The following is a 21,323-nucleotide window of genomic DNA, read 5'->3' as shown; positions in this document are numbered from 1 at the left end:
AGAGGCTAAACTCAAGGTCATCGGGCTTGGCAACTTTACCTGCTGAACCATTTTGGTAGGGTAGCAACTTGTTCAAAAGGAGGACATTTGCATAGAAAGGATTTGCCTCCTTTGTGAATTCAGACATCTATACAAATATCCTCACTCCCAGCCAGAATATGCTTTGGTAAACAACTATGAAAATGTCATTGAACCTATCCAAAAATGTACAAATATCACTTCTGAAAAAAATTACCTCTCCCAACCCCCTGCCTCGCTATCCCTGCTTGCTGGAATGTCTACTTTGCAAACTGAGAACTGAACAAAAGTCATATTCCCTGGGTTGGAACTGTGACTCATCATAGAGAACTTGCCTAGAATCCTCCAGTGAGAGGCTGGGGGCATGGCTCAGTGGTAGAGCCTCTGCCTAGAATCCCCCAATGAGGGGCTGGGGGCATGGCTCAGTGGTAGAGCCCCTGCCTAGAATCCCCCAGTGAGGGGCTGGGGGCATGGCTCAGTGGTAGAGCCCCTGCCTAGAATCCCCCAATGAGGGGCTGGGGGCGTGGCTCAGTGGTAGAGCCCCTGCCTAGAATCCCCCAGGGAGGGGCTGTCAATGTGACTCAAAGTAGAGAGAAAGACATAGGGCATGAGTAAAGCTATGGTACACTCGCTACACATCTGCTCCCACCAACTTTATGTTTTCAAACATTTGAAATTGTGAGCTGGAGAGATGGCTCAGTGGTTAAGAACACTTGCTTCGGAGAAAGAGGAACACTCCTCCATTGTTGGTGGGATTGCAGACTGGTACAACCATTCTGGAAATCAGTCTGGAGGTTCCTCAGAAAATTGGACATTGAACTGCCTGAGGATCCAGCTATACCTCTCTTGGGCATATACCCAAAAGATGCCCCAACATATAAAAAAGACACATGCTCCACTATGTTCATCGCAGCCTTATTTATAATAGCCAGAAGCTGGAACGAACCCAGATGTCCTTCAACAGAGGAATGGATACAGAAAATGTGGTACATCTACACAATGGAATATTACTCAGCTATCAAAAACAATGACGTTATGAAATTCGTAGGCAAATGGTTGGAACTGGAAAATATCATCCTGAGTGAGCTAACCCAATCACAGAAAGACACACATGGTATGCACTCAATGATAAGTGGCTATTAGCCCAAATGCTTGAATTACCCTAGATGCACAGAACACATGAAACTCAAGACGGATGATCAAAATGTGAATGCTTCACTCCTTCTTTAAAAGGGGAACAAGAATACCCTTGGCAGGGAATAGAGAGGCAAAGATTAAAACAGAGACAGAAGGAACACCCATTCAGAGCCTGCCCCACATGTGGCCCATACATATACAGTCACCCAATTAGACAAGATGGATGAAGCAAAGAAGTGCAGACCGACAGGAGCCGGATGTAGATTGCTCCTGAGAGACACAGCCAGAATACAGCAAATACAGAGGCGAATGCCAGCAGCAAACCACTGAACTGAGAATAGGACCCCCGTTGAAGGAATCAGAGAAAGAACTGAAGAGCTTGAAGGGGCTCGAGACCCCATATGTACAACAATGCCAAGCAACCAGAGCTTCCAGGGACTAAGCCACTACCTAAAGACTATACATGGACTGACCCTGGACTCTGACCTCATAGGTAGCAATGAATATCCTAGTAAGAGCACCAGTGGAAGGGGAAGCCCTGGGTCCTGCTAAGACTGAACCCCCAGTGAACTAGACTGTGGGGGGAGGGCGGCAATGGGGGAGGGTTGGGAGGGGAACACCCATAAGGAAGGGGGAGGGGGGAAGGGATGTTTGCCCGAAACCGGAAAGGGAATAACACTCAAATGTATATAAGAAATACTCAAGTTAATAAAAAAAAAAAAAAACACTTGCTGCTCTTGCAGAGGACTTAGTGTAATTTCTAGTACACACATGGCAGATCACAACTGTCTGTAACTCCAGTTCCAGGAAATCCAACACCCTTTCCTGGTACATTTCCATACAGGCGGTAAAATGCCCAGGCACATTACAATAAAAATAAATAAAAGTTTAAAATAAGATATAAATACTATGGTATAATTTTAAGCGTTCTGACAGTCACGTTTTAAAATGCTGAAAGTGATTAACGGTTCTGGAGATGCAGCTCAGTAGTAGTTTTTACCCAGCACATTCAAAACCTTGGGTTCTATCCAAGTACCCCTTCCACAAGCCTAAATTCTACAAATGTTGGCGGTTCAGGCGTGGGGCACACACCTATAGTCTCAGCAGTGGAGAGATGGAGGCTGGAGTATCAGGAGTTCAAGGCCATCCTCAGCTATTTAGCAAGGTGGAAGCTAGATACATACATACATAAGATCCTGTCTTATGTACAAAACAAAACAAAAATATTAAGCAAAAACATGTGAAGTTCAGCTGATGTCCCAATAAAAGTAAAATAAAGAAAATGTGATTAATGTTTGCAATGGAATATTTGACTTGAAAAAGTCAGACCAAATATGTAACTCAGTTCTGTCACCCCAGCACTCTGTCTGTCACCCGTGCAGTGTGTCTGTCACCCCAGCACTCTGTCACCCGTGCAGTGTGTCTGTCACCCCAGCAGTGTGTCTGTCACCCCAGCAGTGTGTCTGTTACCCCAGCAGTGTGTCTGTCACCCCAGCAGTGTGTCTGTTACCCCAGCAGTGTGTCTGTCACCTGTGTCTGTCACCCCAGCAGTGTGTCTGTCTTCCCAGCAGTGAGTTGCTGACAGAAACTGTGAGTTCCAGTCCACACTGAGGTACGTAAAGAAATCCTGTCTCACAGAATTCAATTGGAAGGACGGGAGGAAGGGCTGGAAGATGGCTCAGTGGCTAAAGTGCTTGCCGTTGGGTGTACCAGAAGCTGAGTTTGAATCCCCAGAACCAGTGACAGCAGCATAGTGAGTATTTGTCATCCCAGCACCTCCATGGAGAGTTGAGAGGCAGAGACAGAAGAATCGGAAAGAGCTCTCAGGCCACGTGAGGTGGTGTAGAGCTATAAACAAGAGAGACCCTATCTCAGGGTAGAAACCAAGAAGTGATGCCTGAGCTCGTCCTCTGATCTCCACAGATGCCGCGACACACACAAACCCGCACTCACACACATACACAGATGCTGTGCACAAACCCACACTCACACACATAACAGATACCATGCACAAACCCACACTCACACACATACACAGATACCATGCACAAACCCACACTCACACACATACACAGATACCGTGCACAAACCCACACTCACACACATACACAGATACCATGCACAAACCCACACTCACGCACATACACAGATACCAGATACCGTGCACAAACCCACACTCACGCACATACACAGATGCCGTGCACAAACCCACACTCACACACATAACAGATACCATGCACAAACCCACACTCACACACATACACAGATACCGTGCACAAACCCACACTGGCACACATATAAGCAGAATGAGAAAAGAGAGAATACCCAACACAGAGGTGCACACCTTTAATCCCAGAGCTCATGGGGCAGAGACAGAAGAATCTGTGAGTTCCAAGCCAGCCTGTTCCATAGGACTAAACGGGGACCTTACCTTGGAAAAGAAGGAGGAAAAGGAAGCAGAGGAAGAGGAAGAGGTGAAAGAGGAGAAGAAGGAAAGAAGGAAGGAGAGGAAAGAGAGAGAGAGAGAGAGAGAGAGAGAGAGAGAGAGAAGAGAAGAAGAAGAGAAGAGAAGAGAAGAGAAGAGAAGAGAAGAGAAGAGAAGAAAGGAAGGAAGGGCTCAAGTCTAGGGCACGGTTTCTGGGCAAGAGCATTTGCTATGCAAATCTAAAGGTGCACACCAGACCCCCATCCCCCAAGTGAAAAGGCCAGGCTCAACCTTGTGGGCCTGAAATCCAGCATTGGGGGCAGGGGCAGGAGCAGGCAGATCCCAGTCTGGCCACAATGGGATGGCTTCCAGTCCAGAGACCTTGTCTCAAGGGTTTACAGTGGAGAGCCATAGAGGAAGACACCCCCACACACCTGCACACCTTTGTGCACCCATATCACACACCACACATGAAAAATGGTTAAAATAATCAATTTTATGTGATATAGCCACGATAAAAGCATATAAAAATCAATATTTTATTTCATATATTCAAAATACCATTTCAACATATAGTCGTTGAGTTGTTTAAATTGTTGCGAGGTTTTACCACAGAAACGTTTGACCTTTGTCGTTTTCCACATCTCAGTCCGAACCCAGCGTGTTTCAGTTGCTTACTGGCCGTGGCGCCTACCACACTACCCGGAATTGGTCTTCAGTCCTGCCCGCCAAGATTCCATCACTTTTGCCAAGCACGTGGTCTCCAGGCCACGCTGCAGACTTCTCTACAGACAGACCTGTGGCTTCTGTGCCCCTCCCAAATCTACAGTCAAACCTGCTCACAGCACCCAGGCCAATGCCAGGCTCTCCAACTGCGCGTCTTCGGGTGGGGCAGTCTGCTGAAGGAGCACCATGGATTCTCAAACTTTGCGTGGGTTTGCGTGAATTTGCATCTCATTTGCATATCAACCGATATCGCCTCAGATGGTCATCTCAAAGTCAGGGAGGCGCTGGGCTGGATAGGAGTTCCCTGAACCTCCTTCCCCCTGCTTTCCCGACAGCCCTTTGTTCTCTTCTACACAGTTCTTCCCCTCCCCCTCCTCCTCCTGCTCCTCCTCATCGTCATCTTCCTCCTCTTCCAGGATGGTGACCAGCTCTTCCCGCAGGGTCCCCATCTCCAGTCCCAGGTCACACAGTTGTCCCAACAGCTGAACATCCAGTCGGCGCAGGTTCCCCTGTGGAAAAAAAGGAAAACCGTGGAGATAACCACAAGCAAGAAAGTCTGCTAGAGCTTGACTGGGGCAGGTTTCACCTCAAGTCCTGTCCTGCCTGTCCAGGGCCCTGACTGATTCCTGGGCCGTCCACACCACCTACTTCTCCTCCTGCCTCTTGATCTCCGTATCTCTGCCTGTCACCGTGCCTTCACCTCTGTGGCTCCTTTTCTTAGTCTCTCTGTCTCCACACCTCGGGCTCTGTTTTCTCTTCCTTGCGTTTGGTCTCTCCCAGTCCCCATTCCATCTGGGGCCCTGTTAGTTCCTGCTCTCGGTCTCTGATCTCTACCTCTGTTCTCAGGGATTGACTCCAATCCCGTCTCTCATGCTCTGTCCCCACCCTACCTGTGTCTGTCCCCACCCCTACTTGTGTCTGTCCCCACCCCTACCTGTGTCTGTCCCCACCTCTACTTGTGTCTGTCCCCACCCCTACCTGTGTCTGTCCCCACCCCTACCTGTGTCTGTCCCCATCCCTACCTGTGTCTGTCCCCACCCCTACCTGTGTCTGTCCCCATCCCTACCTGTGTCTGGCCCCATCCCTACCTGTGTCTGGCCCCACCCCTACCTGTGTCTGGCCCCACCCCTACCTGTGTCTGTCCTTATTTATTTTATTTTCATGTGTGATCTCAATCTGCAGCCCAGGCTGGACATAAGCTTGCAATTCTCCTGCCTCGGGCTTCTGTGTGCCTCATTACAGGCATAATAGGCCCTGGGCCTGGCAATCCTTTATCCTTTATCCACTCATATTCTTTCCCCTCTTGACAGCCCCTTTACTCACCAACTCCTCCCAGATCCACAGCAACAGCTCCCTGGCACCCCCAAGTTCGGCCCCTGAAGACATAAGGGCCTGACCGGGGTTCCCCTCTGGTGGGGGCATCCGTAGGGCCTGGGGGAGTGGGCCCAATCCACTGGGCTCCAGTCCAGCCTGCTTCAGCTGAGCCCACAGCTCCATAGTCTGAACCATGGACCGAAGAGCAGGAAGTAGCAAGGTCCAAGTGACCCAGTCCCCTGGGAAGCTGCGGGATGCAGGGAAGGCAGGGAGGGGCTGGCAGAGACATCCCAAAGTCCATTCTCCACTGTGAATCAGCTGGCCACACTTTTTCTTTCTTTTTTTTTTTTTCTGGAGTCCAACCTCCATGATCTCACAGGGTCCAGCTTCACCCTGTTGCCTCTCAGACTGACACTGTCCCACCCTCCCCCCCCCATCCCCACTTAGGGTACATGGTGCTTGGCACTCAGTACCTGAAGGGGCCGAGCTGTCTGCCTTCCTAGGTTCTTCCTATTACCAATCTCCCTCAGCCTCTTTAGCTGAATGACTTTGGTCAGCCTCCAACTTGGTCCTTGTCTGTCCCCTGCCAGGGCTTTGCCGTCAGTGTGCCTGAAGAGCCCCTGTATGGAGGCCGCAGGCTACCGTACAGAAGCTGGTTCTGTTTTCCACGGACTTGCCAGCATTGTTACCTTGTACAGTGGTCAGAACTGGGAAGCGCTCGGGTCTTGCTAGGTATACCAGTGGCTCAGGGCCCCGGGCTTAGACCTCAACTGCCCACTGCCCTGAGCCCAGACTCCGATGCTGCAACTCCCACATCTTGACATCAGTGTGGTCAGCACAGAAGTCCCACTTTGGACCCCCTGGACGCATTTCCTGTTGATGTGGAAACAACCATAATCCGGGTAGCTTAAAACAATGCAAGGGGGTGCAGAGGGTAACAGTGCTTGCCACCAAGACTAATAGCCTGAGTCCAATCCCCAGGACCCACAGGTGAAAGGAGAGAACTTACTCTTGCAAGATGTCCTCTCTCTCTCTCTCTCTCACACACACACACACACACACACACACACACACACACACAATTTCAGTCCCTAGCACCGAAAAGAGAAAAGATAACTCTCTTGCTATTCTGAAGCATAAAGTAGGTGCACTGGGCTTGGCTGCCTCTAGAAACTCTAGGAAAGAATCCACACTCTTCTGAGCTTCTAGAAGTTCCTGCTTTCCTTGTGTCACTCCAATCCTTCACGTGCGGCCTCCTGATGCCTGCTGACTCCGCTGGCCATCCTTCTGATAGGACCCTCCTGCTTCATCACCCAGTTACCATGACAAACAACCCCATCTCAAGATCCTTAAACTGGCCAGCTGGTATTGTCACATGACTTTAGTCCCAGCACTGGGGAGGCAGAGGCAGGTGGATCTCTGAGTTCAAGGCCAGCCTGGTCTATAGAACCAGTTCCAGAATAGCCAGGGCTATACAGAGAAATCCCCTGTCTTGAACCCCTCCTGCAAAAAAGGAGCCTTTAACTGGGCCTTGAGGTACACATCTATGATCCCAGCCCTTAGGAGGCTGAAGCAGGAGGATTACAAGTTCCAAGCCTGCCTGAACTACAAAGCAATATACTGCTAAGAAAGGGGGTGGGGCCCCAAGGGGAGGGGAGGAGAAGGTAGAGTGTTTTTAAAATAATAGAATGTGGGGGGTTGAAGGAAAATGCCCCCCATGGGCTCAGACAGTAGAGTGGTCAGTAGTGGGTTGGGGAGGTTTAGGGGGACCTTGGTGCATTTGACCTTTGAGAGTTTAAGGCCTTCCCATTTCCGTTTGCTGTCTCCGCCCCTTCCTGCAGCTGAAGATGTACGCTCTCAGCTTCTTGTTCCGGAGGCCGCCCCCACTGTTTGCTACGAATTGTGTCCTCTGTGATGGAACGGCAAGCCCAAAATAATCTTCCTTCTGTAAACCACTTTGGGTCACAGCATTTTATCACATCGACAAGATACATACAGTCTTTAAGGATTACAGGACAAGGATATCTGTGGCTGGAGGCCGTTCAGTCTACCAGCAGCACACCTCCACACTCCCACCGCTCCCTGCTTCTCCATTTCCCTGAGTGGCACCTTTCGGTTTCTCAGGGTTTTGTCTCTAGCAGTCCTCACCGTGGCCGCCCACCTGTCATTCGTCACTTGCCTGTATTACGCAGTAACCTCTTTGCTGGTCTCAAGGCCACCCCTGCCCTCTCAGAGCCATCCTTCAGATCTTTGCAGCACGTAAATCAGATTTTGAAACTCCTCTCTCCCTCTGTGACTGGAATGAAACGTTGCTGGGCCCCACTGCCCACCTCTGGTTAAGTCTCCTCCTGTCTGCAAGCTGGCTACTACCTCAGGCCTTTTGTATTGGCTGTTACCTCTGCCTGAACACCTTTACTCCAAGCCCTAGGGTAGGTGTCCCTCTCTTATCACTCATGGCAGTTAAATGCACCTGCTCTACGGACCTTCGATGCTACCCAATGCCCCACCACATCCTAATATATTGCCTGTTTTTACCTACTTTTTATCAAACACTAGCTTTAATCTTTTTATTCATTTCTTATCTATTGCCTTTCTGCCTAGAATGGTGACTACCTAAGAAAAGGACTGTCTCTTTGAGAGCTCAGTAAACACTGAATGAATGAATGAATGAATGAATGAATGAATGAATGAATCCACCAAGACTTCACATGGAGGGCTCTGTATGTGGCTCAGTTGACAAAGCACTTACCTAGCATGCAGGAGGTTTAGTCCCCAGCACCTCAGCACACATGTGCCTACACTCATACACATAAAACACACACACACACATTAATAATAAATGTTTTTTAATTGAAAAAGTTCAAGGCAAGTATCCCATACACGAGAGACCCCATGGAAAATTAATAACTCTTAATAAGTCTAGATGTGAACTCCAAACTAAAAACAGTCTCTTATACTCAAATCTAAACTGGCCATTACATCATCGATAAGGGGAGAAGCCTCAGTGGCAATTAAGAGCATCGACTACACCTTCAGAAGACCTGGGTTCAATTCTCAGCACACACACATGAGGGCTGGCAACTCCAATTCCAGGGATCCCATGTCCTCTTCTGGTCTCCAAGGTATTGAACACACGTGGTGCAGATCTGCATGCACACAAACACATACATATAAAATGAAGTTTAAAAACCTAATAATAGGGCCAGCGAAATAGCTCCGTGGGTAAAGGTGCTTGCTGTGCAAGCCTGGGGACCTGAGTTCGCTTCCTGGGCCCAGGTTCTGCTCATCTCTACACCTGCGCCGCGGCATGCATACGTGTACACACACAATAATCATAAACAAAAAGTAATAATCAGCTGTACTGAATCTGTTTTAAAGAGATATCAGGTGAAAACTGAAAAACCAATGAATTCAAGATAATTGCCACCGCACTTAGGAAAAGTAGATCCCTAACAGGAAAGACCGCCCCCTTCCTCTTAGAGAGTGTGAAGATTCCGTTTTAAGGAAAAGGCGCTCTGAATCCAATTGGACTAAAGTGTGTGTGCGCGCCTTTAAAAGGCGGGCTAAAACGAAACAGGGGAGGCGTGGCCACAAGCCAAGTCCTTAGTTTCTGAACCACGTGTTACATGGGGAAGTCCCGCCTCTTCTGTTTACGTTACCTGGCAAGATGGCGGCGCCCAGAGCGGTAGGTGACCCGGAGCCTCGGAACTATAGTTCATTTTGCAGCTCGGCCCTTGAGACCTCTGTCAGCCTCCTGGGAAGCAAAAGCCTGCGGGAACGGAGCGTCTCCTGCGGGACATCTCCCCGGGAAACGCCGCCTGGGACTGCCGAGGGCCACAGAGGATGAGGGTAGACTGACCAAACAGAAATAGGACAGCTCTTCTGGAGAAGGGACTGGACTAGGGTTTGGAGGACGCCGAGTTAAGCAGGCTTTTGCGCGAATTTCCTGGCTAATTTAAGGATCTTGTAATCCCAATATTTGGAAGGTGGAGGCAGGAGGATCAGAAGTCCAATCAGTGAACAGGGCGTGCAGACAGGAGCCAAGAAGTTATTTGGGCGGCCCGAGGAAGAACCTAAGGGAAATTCATGGAACTTAGTTAAACTGGAGAATGTATTTAGTAGTAGAGGGTTTTCTTGTTTTTTGTTTTTTGTTGGTTTTTTTTTTTTTTTACTCATTGCATCCCCAGCATTACCTGTAAAGATAAAGGTTTCGTGGATGGGATGACAAAGAAATTAGTCGTTTGACAGAACCCTAGGGAGAACTGGGTACAATTTGGGCTGCGGAGATGGTTCATTATTAAAGCACATGCCCTCGAGGCATGAAGAGCAGAGTTGGTAAAAGACAGGCATTTCAGCCCACTGTAGTCCCAGCACTCTGGAGGTAAAGACAATCGAACTGACTGGCTAGACTACCTGAGTTGGGATGCTACACAAGTGAGAGACCCTACCTCCATATAGAAAGGGCAACTGAGGAAGACAGCTGGCCTCCATACATGGGCACATGCCTGCCAGGACACCCATACATGTGGGCACACGTGTGAATGCCACTATGCACGTATCCCCTCCCCCCAGAGTGAACTGGTGAGAAATTAAGGTATAATGGGAGTTTGGTAGAAAAAGTAAGGATCTGGTGGAAAGTTAGAAGAACCTGAGAAAACCAAGACTGGCTGCATTAGGAAAGAATTCTTTTCCATTAAGGAAAGAATTTAGGTTTGGTTAAGTGGAAGAATTTGGAGAAAGGTTTTGAATCCCAAAGGTTAAGGATTGGGGGAGTGGGCATGATGGGCATTGACTGTAGTGCCTTATGAATATTAAACAGAGACTAGTCCTCAGCGACACCCCCAAATTAAGGCGGGGGTGTTACCAGAAGGATTTTACAAGACTCAGGAAGCACAGGCCGAGATTAAAAGTCATGATGTAAGAGTTAGGGGTAGAAGCCAGCTCTAGGCTAAAGATCTATCCTTTCCCTCTCCCCTCCTCCAGTTCCTGCACCTGGGTGCCCGAGAATGGCATGGGAGAGCCAGGGGCACCCACAGCATGAGTGGGTTGGCGACCCCAGACAGCAATCAGGAGAAGAAAAGGACACTGCTGCAGTTCCTCTCAGACCACTTCCATGACGTCCAGACTCTGAGAGAGTACTTGCTCCAGAAACAGATCTCAAAAGTCAACATGGAGAATCGGTGAGAACCTATGGCTGACAAGACCCCGGGGAGACGCTGCTGGCCAGACCTCCCAGCCAGAGCCCCAGCTCCTGTTCCAGTCAGTCCCAGGCCAGGCTCTGACTTCCACTGCCGGCATTACAAGTTCACATCTTCATCATCTCTGACCCATTCCTTCTCTAAGACTCACTATATAGGCACTCCCACCGCAGCTGTGCTTGGGGTCAAGCTGACTTCTCAGACATACAGCTCAGATTTCTCCCATTTAGAAGAAATCTTACCCTTAAGCTGCCACCATCCAAAGAGTAGATACCACCGGCCACCCAGTTGTTAAGGGTGAATTTTAAGGCCCTTTCTTTGGCCTCTCTCTGCCTTAACATCTAGTCCATCAGTGCTAGAGGATTCCCAGGGTCAGTTCCTGGGTTCCCACCACTTCACCGCGTGGCCTGCTCTGATATCTTTCATTTTAAGGTTATTGTCTTAGTGTTCTATTGCCGTGAGAGGACACCAGGGCCAAGGCAGCTTTTAAATCATTTAAATGGTGGCTTGCCTACAGTTTCAGAAGGTTCGTCTGTGACTGTCCTGGTGGGAGCATGGTCACAAGCTAGCATGGTCCTTTGAAATCTCAAAGCCCAACCCCAGTGACACACTTCCTCCAACAAGGCCACACCTGCCTCTTAATCCTTTCCAAACAGTTCTACCAACAGGGAAGCAAGCATTCAAAGATGAGCCCGTGGGTGCTGCTCTGTTTCCTGCCAGTGCAGTCATGATGTCTGCTGGGAATCAAAGTGGGAATACTGCAAGGGCCCCTTTACTGCCGAGCAGAGCCAGCTCCAGCCTCACTGTTGTTTTGTTTTTGAGAGAGGCTGTCACATCGCTTGGGCCTGCTGGCCCCAAGCTCCTGATCCTCCACACCTGGCCAAGAAGTGACTTTAACATCTACTCTAAATGAGCCTCCGCAGTCAGGCTGCCCAGTTTATCCACATCTCAGAACGGGTGCTCTGGGATTGGCCTCTGTTCAACAGAGGCACAGACAGTTGTCAGCTTTGGTCTCCACTGTGATTCCGGCACATGGCACTTGATGGTGTGCAGATCTGCAGCCAGGCTGCTCTGTATTTGCTTGGTGCCCTGTGGTCTGCCCCTCAACACAATGGCGCACCGTGAGGGGTCCCAGGCTTCACCTCTGCTCTCATTTTTCTCTGCAGATCCTACAGGAAGATCCAGGAGAGATACGGCCCATACATCACAGGTGCTCACTTCATCCTGAAGCAGGGAGGCGCAGTGAAGTACGGCAGCAGTGGTGATGGGGTGTGGGAGCGGGGCAGGGGGCCTCTGCTGTCTGATGGCTGACCTCAGTTTATCATTTGAAAGGAGCTAGCTGGCAGTCAGCCTAGCCAGACTGGCAAGCTCTGGATTCAGTGCGCGGTCCTGTTTCAAAACACAGTGGGAAAGCACCTGATGGAGACGCCCTGCTGGCCATTGGCTCACATGCGTGCACTCGGATATGCACAAAGACTGCAAACGCACGCACACAAATACATTTAAATTAACAGCAGCCTTTAACCCCAGTGCACAGGGACAGAGGCAGCTGGCTCCCTGTGAGTGCTAGGCCAGCCATGGCTACATCTTAAAACCCCCTATTTAAAAAATAATTAAAAAAACTATATACAGCCAGACATGGTGCCACACGCCTTTAAAACCAGCACTCAGGAGGCAGAGGCAGTCGGATCTCTGTTTGAGCCCAGCCTGGTCTACAGAGTGAGTTCCAGGACAGCCAGGGCTAAAGGTAGAAGGAAGGTTTCTCAGCTGGGTGGTGGTTGTGCCTGTGACCCCAGGGCTGGAAAACAGCTGCAGGTGCATCAGTGTCTCCTGGCTGGACATGGGGCATGCGCCTGGGAGCCTGGCTGCTTTGGAGGCTGAAGCAGAATTATAAATTCTGAGCTACATAACAAGATCCAAGACCTTGTCTCAGAAGAGAAAGTCTTTATGCATCTTCTCCTTCCTTCCTTGTTTTGTATAGATGTATATGATCGCATACATATGAACATTTATTCCGTGTCTGGAGTGTGCTTCTGCTGCTGTGTAGAGGTCCGAGGTTCACTGGAAGGAGACACTTCCTCTGTCCACCACTGGGGCCGAGGCTCTAACTGGCTGTCAGCCTTGGCATCAGGCAGCTCTACCCACTAAGCCATCCTGTCAGACCCCTGGTTATTTTGCTTTCTTCTGGGGAAATACAAAGTTTCCGTACACCTTACTTACTCTTGTAGGGTTTGAGTGCCTGTGCCCACATCCTTGTATCTGAAGACTCCTGTCATCAACATCTCGTGCACGTGGCTCGCTCTTTCCGTGTGTGCTGGGTTGGGGGAGTTGGAGGGTCTTACTCTGAAGCCCAGGCTGGCCCTGAATCCCCAAGGCCAGCCTCAGCCTCCCAAACACTGGGCTTTCAGGCATGCGGTTGTGCCCACCTCATCCCCGGCTCTAATGCTGAGCAATATCGGGCTTGTGGTGTCCTGTGTGAAGGGGTATGTAGAGTGCCATCTTGCCACCATTGCCAGATGACCACCCCATGGGAAGCTGGGCAGTGACCCTCAGCTGACTCCTCATTCTAGGTTTCAGGGCAGAGATTGGATCCGGCCCAATGACCGTGGCCATTCTATTGCCGAGCTCCAGAAGGTGCCTGTGGAGGCTGTGGATGCCAGTGGCTGTGCCATCAACTACCAGGGCCTCAGTAACCTCTGTGAGTGGCCGGAATGGGTGGGCTTCCCTTTGGCCTTGGGCTTCAGAAAGGCCCCTGGTGCCACCTGCCTTCTTACTCACCAGTGCCCCTGAAGGAGCTACGGTCCCTGTCCCTTCAGCGCTGCCCCAACTTGGACGACTGGTGCCTCAGCCGCCTCTACCTACTGGCTGGTTCACTGCAGGAGCTCTCTCTGGCTGGGTGCCCCAGAATCTCAGAACGAGGCCTTGCCTGTCTCCACCACCTCCAGTAAGATCTCTGCTCAGGCTGGCACAGGGCACAGTTGGGAGGGGGTCTTTGGTGCTACTAGCCACCTGCCTGTACCCTGATCTCACACTCGGGGTACGTGAGCACAACTGAGCACTGTGTCTGGAGAAGGGTTCAGTGACTCCTGGCTTTGCTTCCTTTGTATAAGGATGAAACTTCGCTAGTCACACTGCTGTGGGAGAGTAGAAGCCAAAGAACCATATTTATTGTTAGCTGTGAATTCCTCATACTTAGGTATAGTTTTCCTGGAGAGCCAGGGCTGTGGGTCAGCAGTAGAATCCACTAATCTGTGGGTTCCTTCCTTAGCAAGTGCATACGCAGACAGACAGACACACAGAATAAAAAGAGACGCTACCAGTTGTAATTAGGGTCGGAGCGCACACACGCATGGATGCCACTCACGTCTGTCTTTCTTGCCCCTTCAGGAACCTCCGCAGGCTGGACATCTCAGACCTCCCTGCCGTGTCCCACCCAGGTCTCACTCAGATCCTAGTGGAAGAGATGTTGCCCCATTGTGAGGTCCTTGGAGTTGATTGGGCCAAGAGTCTGAAGCTGGGGCCAGACGATCAACCTCCCGACACATCTAGTCCTCTCTCTTCCTAGCCTGTGGCCTGGTTCTTGAAGAGTCTTTTGGGCTCTGTGGGGTGTCTGAAGTCTCATACTCTGGCTTCTGGTATAGTTCATTCAGCACAGAGGAGCACGGGCAGATAAGAAGACTGAATCAAGATGGACTCAGCTGCATGCAGCTCCATATTTTCCCATTATTCCTGTTTGTCAAGATTTCCCCCACTCTCCCCATACATGTTGACAGGCTAACATGAGACTGTGGTAGTTCTTCCCGCTGCCTACACTGACTAAGGACCAGCAGCACCCAAGCCCCATGGCATTACCCACTGATTTACTGACTTACACCTTCAAATGTGGGTGTCCAAGTGTGTCTGCCTACCCACCCCGAAATGGAGATGAGAAAATATTCTCTTCACCTGGCACAACAGACTTGGTCAGTAGAGGGCGCTGGAGAGAATCCAAAGTGAAGAGGACTGCAGGGACAGAAAGTGTACAGCATGTAGCAGGGCAGTTCCCCAGCACCCAGACTGCTGGGTGGCCAGCAGCTTCCCCTGGCACCCCTGTTACCAGTGGCTCTGTCATGACTCCAACACACCACTGAAATGTGTGGTTCTTTAAACTTCCGCTGTTCACATTACCCTGTGGCTTTCCCTCCCAGCTGGATCCAGATGGCCCCAGATGCAAAGTTCTGGGGATAAAGAGTCAAGATGGGTCTGGGAGGTCTGGGTCTTCATGCATGGGCACAGCAGTAAGTTCCTTGCTGAAAAAATAAACACAGGATGCCATAAATCCTGTCATGCAGGGCATCCCAGACGACCTGCGGTGGATGCCAAGCTGCCAACTGCAGCATGTGCCAGCCGACAGCTGTGGCTGAAGAGATGGCTTGGGTGCTGGCATTTGGAGGAGGGGTGCATGTGTCAGAGCTCCTGTGATAACCCCAGAAGCTCATTCATGGAATGGAGTCGGACTCATAATCAGGCCTTGTCCCTTGTCCCCACCCACTTCAAGGCTATTTTGCCAATACAAGGAACCACCAGAACCATCCTAGTGATAGCCTTGACTGGGCCCCAGCTTTGAAAGGAATGCCCATTATTAAAGATTTATTTGTTCATTTGTATGTGTGTTGGATGGAAGTGTACCACATTGGGTTCAGTGCCCACATGATCCAGAAGGAGGCATTGGATCCCTGGAATTAAAGTTACAGGTGGTTATGAGCTGTGGGTTCTGGGAATCAAACCTAGGTCCTCTGCAAGAGCAAAACTTGCTCTTAAATACTGATGAGCTCTCTCTTCAGTCCTATATGTCCATTTTCTTAAGATTCCAGAAAACAGATCTGTCGATATAGCAAGTTCCAGGACAGCTAGCGCTACATAGTATGAAATGCCATCTCAAATATCTATGCATTCATACATGAATGTATACACACATCCTCTATTGCTAACAAATCCACAAAACCTAGGACAAACCGACTTGCTCCAGAGCTTGGAGAGGAGCCTGCTGGGCTCCAGCTGATAAGAACAAGATAGGGGTAGCAAAGCTCAGTGACCGCATGCACAGCGCTACCGGTACTAATCAGTACTTTCTCTCTGGTTAGTTGGTTAACTGACTGGAACATGGACCAGCCAATACCCTGCAGTTGGTAAAGCCAAGAAACGAGAAATGCCCAGGTCAGACATGGGACCAGATAATGAAAATGCCCCAAACTATGCTCTCCCCCAAAGCAATCTTCAACCCCCAACCCTTCATTACTCTGTCCTGTGTCCTTGTACATCACAGCTTTCTATTGGGCCCTCCTGGTTCCAGTAGCTGTGTGGCGGCTTCTGGTTGGGCCTAGGCTGCACACCAGTCCTGCTTCCTGGGAGACTATAAGGCCCCAAGAGACCGGTATCAGCCACAGAGCCTTCAGCGCCCTGAGGGAGATGAGCCAGTAGTGCTCTGAGGCCTTGACAGCTTCTCCCAAGGCCCTAGGCTAGGCTGGGCTTGGCCGGGCCTGGCCCTTGGCTATCTTCCTCACTCTAGCTCGCACTTATTCCATTAACGTTCACCATTTCCTCCCCACTCTCTTCCTCCATCTGTTCCCACGGGCTCCATTATTCAAACTTGGAGGGAGGAAATCGGGGCTGGAAAGATAACAGACTCTGGACTCTGGTACACTGAGTTCCTTTTATATCTGGACAGTCTTCCAAACCAGGTAGGCTGCAAAGGGTCAACCGGGGCTTCGGGGTGGGGAGCGGGCTTCCTCCCAACCCAGGTCCCGGGAGATATGGGAAGGCCCTACCTGCTGGCCTCCCCAGACTGCTGGCAAAGACTCAATAGCTGAGGCCCTAGGGCCGGGATGTAAACACAGTCAGACACCCTCCTGCCCCAGGGGCGGGGCATAAAGCCCAGAGCATCATAGGGCGGGGCCCCTCCCAGCTGGATGGAGGTGGAAGGGACTGCTGGTGGCTCCTGCACAAGTTGGAGGAGGTGCAGGCCCTAACTAGGGGGTTCTCTCAGTGCACCTCACTTCATCGCCTATTGCTCTCGTGTGGCCCCCCTTGCCTCCTCGCTCTCCCTGGTCCTTTCCTCTCTGGGTCCTCCTCTGAGCACTCCCTGGTTAGTCAAGTTCTGTTCCGACCTCTTCCACCTGTGCGTCTTTCTCTTGCCTTCCCCTTTCTCTGTTCTAGTTGCCTGCCAAGATCTCCCACGTTTTTCTCCCCCTCGACATCCCTCCACCCCCTCGCGGCCCCTGCAAACACCACACACTCCCACCCCACCCCGCTCACAGCACAGTCACGACGCTTTCGGGCGGTGGCCTCGAACTAGCCCCTTGGCCTCTCTTCTCTTTGCTCGTTGGGACCGCCCTTGCAGGTCCGCGGCTTTGACCACCCCTAAACCTTTCCCGCTGTCTCACCAGAAAACCAGCCCTAACTCGCCAGGACGCGTCTCCCTGTCTGCCTCCCCTTCCCGGCCCCGCCCCGGCTCCTCCCGGCCCCAGGGGCCCTCCCGCCCGCCCCTCCAGACTCGCAGCGCGGGCTGGGCCGGCAGCCGAGGACGCACAGCTGCGAAGAGGGAGTCCGGGCAGAGCTTGACCCGAGGACCCCCAGAGCTGGCGGAAGCTGGACTCAGAGGTACCTGGGGCCCCAGGCCCTGGGGTGGGGTTACTGGGGGAGGTAGGTAGGTTTCCAAGAAGGTAAAAAGGAGTTTCCCCGGGGAACTGGGACTCCTGAAGAGCGAGGAGTGAGGGAAAGGGAGTAGGAACAGCGTTGGAGCGATACTGCAAACAGATACAACACCTTAACTACAGGAAAGGGGAAGAAGGGGGCGGGGGAGGCAGTGTTCATCTAGGATAATGTTAACAGTTGGGTACAGTGGGTCAGTCTGCCTAGGGTCAGGGTTTCAGAAGTCATTACTGGAACTGGGTAAGACCTAGGCTGCTTGACTGGACTTTGCTGGGCCCTCTTTGGAGATCCACTCTGCACCCTAAAGACTTCTGTGGCTCCTTGTGACTCTTGCAGCCCCACCGGTGGCCCTTTCCCTGGGCCGGGTCATGCGTTGCCGCAAGTGCCAGCTCTGCCTGTCAGCACTGCTCACACTCCTAGGCCTCAAAGTATACATCGAGTGGACATCTGAGTCCTGGCTTAAAAAGGCTGAACCCCGGGGCGCTCTGCCCAGTCCCACGCCACCAAGTGCTGAGCCCACCTTGCCCACCAACCTCTCAGCACGCCTGGGTCAGACTGGCCCACTGTCCTCTGCTTATTGGAACCAGCAGCAGCGGCAACTGGGAGTCCTGCCGAGTTCGGACTGTCAGACTTGGGGGAGTGTTGCTGCCTCAGAGATCTTGGACTTCATCCTGTACCCCCAGGACCTTCGGCGCTTCTTGCTGTCAGCAGCCTGTAGGAGCTTCCCGCTATGGCTGCCTGCAGGAGAAGGCAGCCCGGTGGCCAGCTGCTCTGATAAGGATGTACCCTACTTGCTACTGGCTGTCAAATCAGAACCAGGACACTTTGCAGCAAGGCAGGCTGTGAGGGAGACCTGGGGCAGCCCAGTTGCTGGGACCCGGTTACTCTTCCTGCTGGGGTCCCCACTAGGAATGGGGGGGCCTGACCTAAGATCACTGGTGACGTGGGAGAGCCGGCGCTATGGTGACCTACTGCTCTGGGACTTCCTGGATGTTCCCTACAACCGGACACTGAAAGACCTGCTGCTGCTGACCTGGCTGAGCCACCACTGCCCCAAGGTCAGTTTTGTCCTGCAGGTTCAGGACAATGCCTTTGTCCACATCCCAGCCCTGCTGGAGCACCTGCAGGCTCTGCCACCTACCTGGGCCCGCAGCCTCTACCTGGGTGAGGTCTTCACCCAGGCCAAACCACTTCGCAAGCCCGGAGGACCCTTCTACATGCCGAAGACCTTCTTTGAAGGTGACTACCCAGCCTATGCAAGTGGGGGTGGCTACGTCATCTCGGGGCGCCTGGCTCCCTGGCTGCTGCAGGCAGCAGCCCGAGTAGCACCCTTCCCCTTTGATGATGTCTACACTGGTTTCTGCTTCCGTGCCCTGGGCTTAGCGCCCCGTGCCCATCCAGGCTTCCTCACAGCCTGGCCAGCAGAGCGTACCAGGGACCCCTGCGCTGTACGAGGCCTGCTGCTGGTGCATCCAGTCAGCCCCCAGGACACCATTTGGCTCTGGAGACATCTGTGGGTTCCAGAGCTCCGGTGCTGATCCCCAGAGACAAGCTGGGGTGGTGGTGGTGGTGCGGGTGGGGGTGCTGACCTGGACTGAGTCCCTCCCAAACCCTTCCCAGCCAAGAATGGGCAGGCCAGACAAGGTGGCAGACTATGTTCATCTACTTTCTGATTTTGAAAAAATGTGTCCTTCCTACTCTGAGGTCAGGAGCTATTTTTTCTTCTGTGGGACTCCTGCAGGGAAGGCAGATGCTGCTGCCCCTCTACCCTCACACACGACACTTCCCAGCCTAGCCTAGCAGGTTCCAGGGGTATCCTAGACACTTCACTGGACATCATGCATCTGCCAGCCCATGGAGCGCTCTCTCTGGAGGGGCCACGTGCCTCTCCACTGCCCTCTAGCTTGGGAACATTTATAGAAGGCTGGTGCGGTGGATACTCCTGTAATCCCAGAACCAGAGGCTAAACAGGGTCATGGATTCCAGTAAGTTACTGTGTAGATACACAAACAGACAACAGCCCTCCAAACCAAATCAGCCATGCTGGGCTCCTCCCCTCCACACATACACACACACACACACACACACACACACACACACACACACACACACACACCCCAGCCCCCAAACTTGATGAAACAGAGACCAGAGGAAGCAGAGTCAAAGGCAGAGCTGTGGTTTACTTACTCTGCCAATCAGCTATTTCTCTGAGCAAATCCAGGGCCACCCTGCCCAAAGGGTCTGCCCTGGCCCTGGTTCCTCCCCACCCCTAAAAGGCACTGTAACAGGTGAAGGGAGTGATGGAGCTGCAGCAATGGCTGCAAATGTGATGCCCCAGTGAAGTAGCCTGGGGGAGCCGGAGTGCCACCCTGGCTGCTCAGCACGTTAGCAGCACTGGTTAGCAGCGGGGGGCAGCGTCCTGCCGCAGCCCCAGCTCCACTCAGAGCAGGACCACCTTGTGGTGGTTAGGGCCTCACTTGTCAAAGTGGTCCAGGGGGTAGTGCTCCCCATAGGTCTGCAGGTGCCGAGCCAGGGACTCCTGCTGCCTGCGCAGCTGGGCGGGCATCTCCTGGTACACATCGGAGAAGAGGAGGCTTGGGTTGGGCTTTAGCTTCCGCTCAGCCTGTTCAAAGGCCTCCATCACCTGGGAGACACAAGAGAGTAAGAAGTGGCTGTCCCCTTCACCCTGCCCTCTCCCAAACACGACCCATGGTTCAGCCTCCCCCTTTGAGGCCTCAGCCTGATGTGAGCGAAGATTCCAGATCCCCAGCTCTGGCCTGCAGGGACCTGGCACTGCCCTGAGCAGCTCTACAATGGAGGGAACAAGAGTGCAGGGGCAGGATGCAGAGAAGGGAAAGGACTCCTCAGGGCGATGGAGCCAGGGCTGAGCTAGTAACCATGGTGTAGCCTGAGGCCAGACCAGGCCGTCATAACCCCACAGAGGATGACATTAGTTTCAGCCACAGCCCAGGTGGGGCACTGCACATGTCTGAAGTGAGTATCTCGGGAACTTAGAGATGACTTGCTCTGGGTTCCACTGTGAACTCACTGAGGCCATATGGTGCAGGTGGCTTGGCTCCAGGGGCCACACAAGGTTATGGATAAGGCTTGCCCTGGTCAGTGTGAACACCCAGGTCCTGTACTCCTGTTCTCCTGGAGTGCTCCCTGTGCAGTGGAGCACACCCTGGGCTCCAGTGGGCCCTCACCTTCTTTCGTGACTGCTTCCGCCAGGCCTTCTCCTGTTCCTCATCCCACCAGCCCTGGTTCAGCAGGTACTGCCTCAGTCTTGAGATCGGGTGGTCCTGCTTGTCCCAGTAATTGACCTCATCCACCGAACGGTACGCAGAGCTGTCGTCACTGGTGCTGTGGTGCCCGATCCTGCTCAGGGGAGGCAGTGTGGATCAGCTGGGGTGTGTCAGAAAAGGACACAGGAGTGATGTGGCACAAGGAAGGGAGTGCAAATGGGGCAGCAAGCATGTCTGAGGGCGCTGACAGAGCTGACAGAGCTGACAGAGCTGACAGAGCTGACAGAGCTGACAGAGCTGTGAGCTCCAGGGATGGGAAGGAGGCACCTGTAGGTCATGGCCTCAATGAGGAAGGGCTGGTTCTCAGCCACAGCCCGCCGTCGGGCCTCCTTAGTGGCATTGTACACCGCAAACACATCGTTGCCGTCCACACGGATTGACATGATGCCATACCCAGGGCCCCGAGCCGCTGCGGGACAGAGAGGATGCCAGTCAGGCCTCAGGGAGAAGAAGGGGAAGAGCAGAGTGAAGGGTGTGCTCTTCTGTGCCTCCCGTGACCTCGCGGTCAGA

At 52.2% G+C, this 21,323-nt stretch overlaps 4 protein-coding genes across 7 annotated transcripts in view; 2 read left to right on the top strand and 2 right to left on the bottom strand.

Moving 5' to 3' along the window:
- Nucleotides 1–4,108: 4,108 nt before the first annotated feature.
- Dmac2 (distal membrane arm assembly complex 2) lies at nt 4,109–15,462 on the top strand. 3 transcript variants are annotated; one of them, XM_032894168.1, is made up of 6 exons: nt 4,109–4,511; nt 10,604–10,800; nt 11,985–12,065; nt 13,389–13,516; nt 13,600–13,762; nt 14,206–15,462. In XM_032894168.1, exons 1-6 carry the CDS (start codon nt 4,437–4,439, stop codon nt 14,381–14,383), a joined length of 822 nt encoding a protein of 273 aa, XP_032750059.1. In that variant the 5' UTR covers nt 4,109–4,436; the 3' UTR covers nt 14,384–15,462. The 3 variants fall into 3 exon arrangements, with proteins under 3 accessions (XP_032750059.1, XP_032750060.1, XP_032750061.1); XM_032894169.1 differs by lacking the exon at nt 4,109–4,511 and adding an exon at nt 9,220–9,305; XM_032894170.1 differs by lacking the exon at nt 4,109–4,511 and adding an exon at nt 9,323–9,469.
- Nucleotides 4,497–5,842, bottom strand: Erich4 (glutamate rich 4). Its single transcript, XM_032894171.1, has 2 exons — nt 5,630–5,842; nt 4,497–4,815 (listed from the first exon to the last, which is right to left on the bottom strand). Exons 1-2 carry the CDS (start codon nt 5,813–5,815, stop codon nt 4,561–4,563), a joined length of 441 nt encoding a protein of 146 aa, XP_032750062.1. The 5' UTR covers nt 5,816–5,842; the 3' UTR covers nt 4,497–4,560.
- A 1,910-nt stretch (nt 15,463–17,372) lies between the features above and the next one.
- Nucleotides 17,373–19,094, top strand: B3gnt8 (UDP-GlcNAc:betaGal beta-1,3-N-acetylglucosaminyltransferase 8). Its single transcript, XM_032896187.1, has 2 exons — nt 17,373–17,457; nt 17,845–19,094. The coding sequence occupies exon 2, from the start codon at nt 17,877–17,879 to the stop codon at nt 19,044–19,046; it is 1,170 nt and encodes a 389-aa protein (XP_032752078.1). The 5' UTR covers nt 17,373–17,457; nt 17,845–17,876; the 3' UTR covers nt 19,047–19,094.
- A 574-nt stretch (nt 19,095–19,668) lies between these two features.
- Bckdha (branched chain keto acid dehydrogenase E1 subunit alpha) overlaps nt 19,669–21,323 on the bottom strand; it is a 28,093-nt gene continuing 26,438 nt past the window's right edge. For both annotated transcript variants that reach the window (XM_032894166.1, XM_032894167.1), the window contains 3 exons: nt 21,081–21,222; nt 20,715–20,886; nt 19,669–20,152 (listed from right to left, as the gene is read on the bottom strand). In XM_032894166.1, the coding sequence (XP_032750057.1) occupies nt 19,982–20,152; nt 20,715–20,886; nt 21,081–21,222 (485 nt within the window). In that variant the 3' untranslated portion in view covers nt 19,669–19,981. The remainder of the gene's footprint in view (nt 20,153–20,714; nt 20,887–21,080; nt 21,223–21,323) is intronic.

This window comes from Rattus rattus, chromosome 2, assembly GCF_011064425.1.
Source record: "Rattus rattus isolate New Zealand chromosome 2, Rrattus_CSIRO_v1, whole genome shotgun sequence".
Lineage (NCBI taxonomy): Eukaryota > Metazoa > Chordata > Mammalia > Rodentia > Muridae > Rattus > Rattus rattus.
This window is presented reverse-complemented; position numbering and strand designations above follow the sequence as displayed.

Excerpts from the sequence above, each read along its gene's own strand:
- Dmac2 (XM_032894168.1), top strand. The coding sequence starts at position 4,437 with ATGCCAGGCTCTCCAACTGCGCGTCTTCGGGTGGGGCAGTCTGCTGAA. Across the intron at positions 4,512-10,603 it reads CATGGATTCTCAAACTTTGC|TTCCTGCACCTGGGTGCCCG; the intron begins GTGGGTTTGCGT and ends CCCCTCCTCCAG. Across the intron at positions 13,763-14,205 it reads GCCTGTCTCCACCACCTCCA|GAACCTCCGCAGGCTGGACA; the intron begins GTAAGATCTCTG and ends TTGCCCCTTCAG.
- Erich4 (XM_032894171.1), bottom strand. The coding sequence starts at position 5,815 with ATGGTTCAGACTATGGAGCTGTGGGCTCAGCTGAAGCAGGCTGGACTG. Across the intron at positions 4,816-5,629 it reads TGTGGATCTGGGAGGAGTTG|GGGAACCTGCGCCGACTGGA; the intron begins GTGAGTAAAGGG and ends TTTTTTCCACAG.
- B3gnt8 (XM_032896187.1), top strand. The coding sequence starts at position 17,877 with ATGCGTTGCCGCAAGTGCCAGCTCTGCCTGTCAGCACTGCTCACACTC.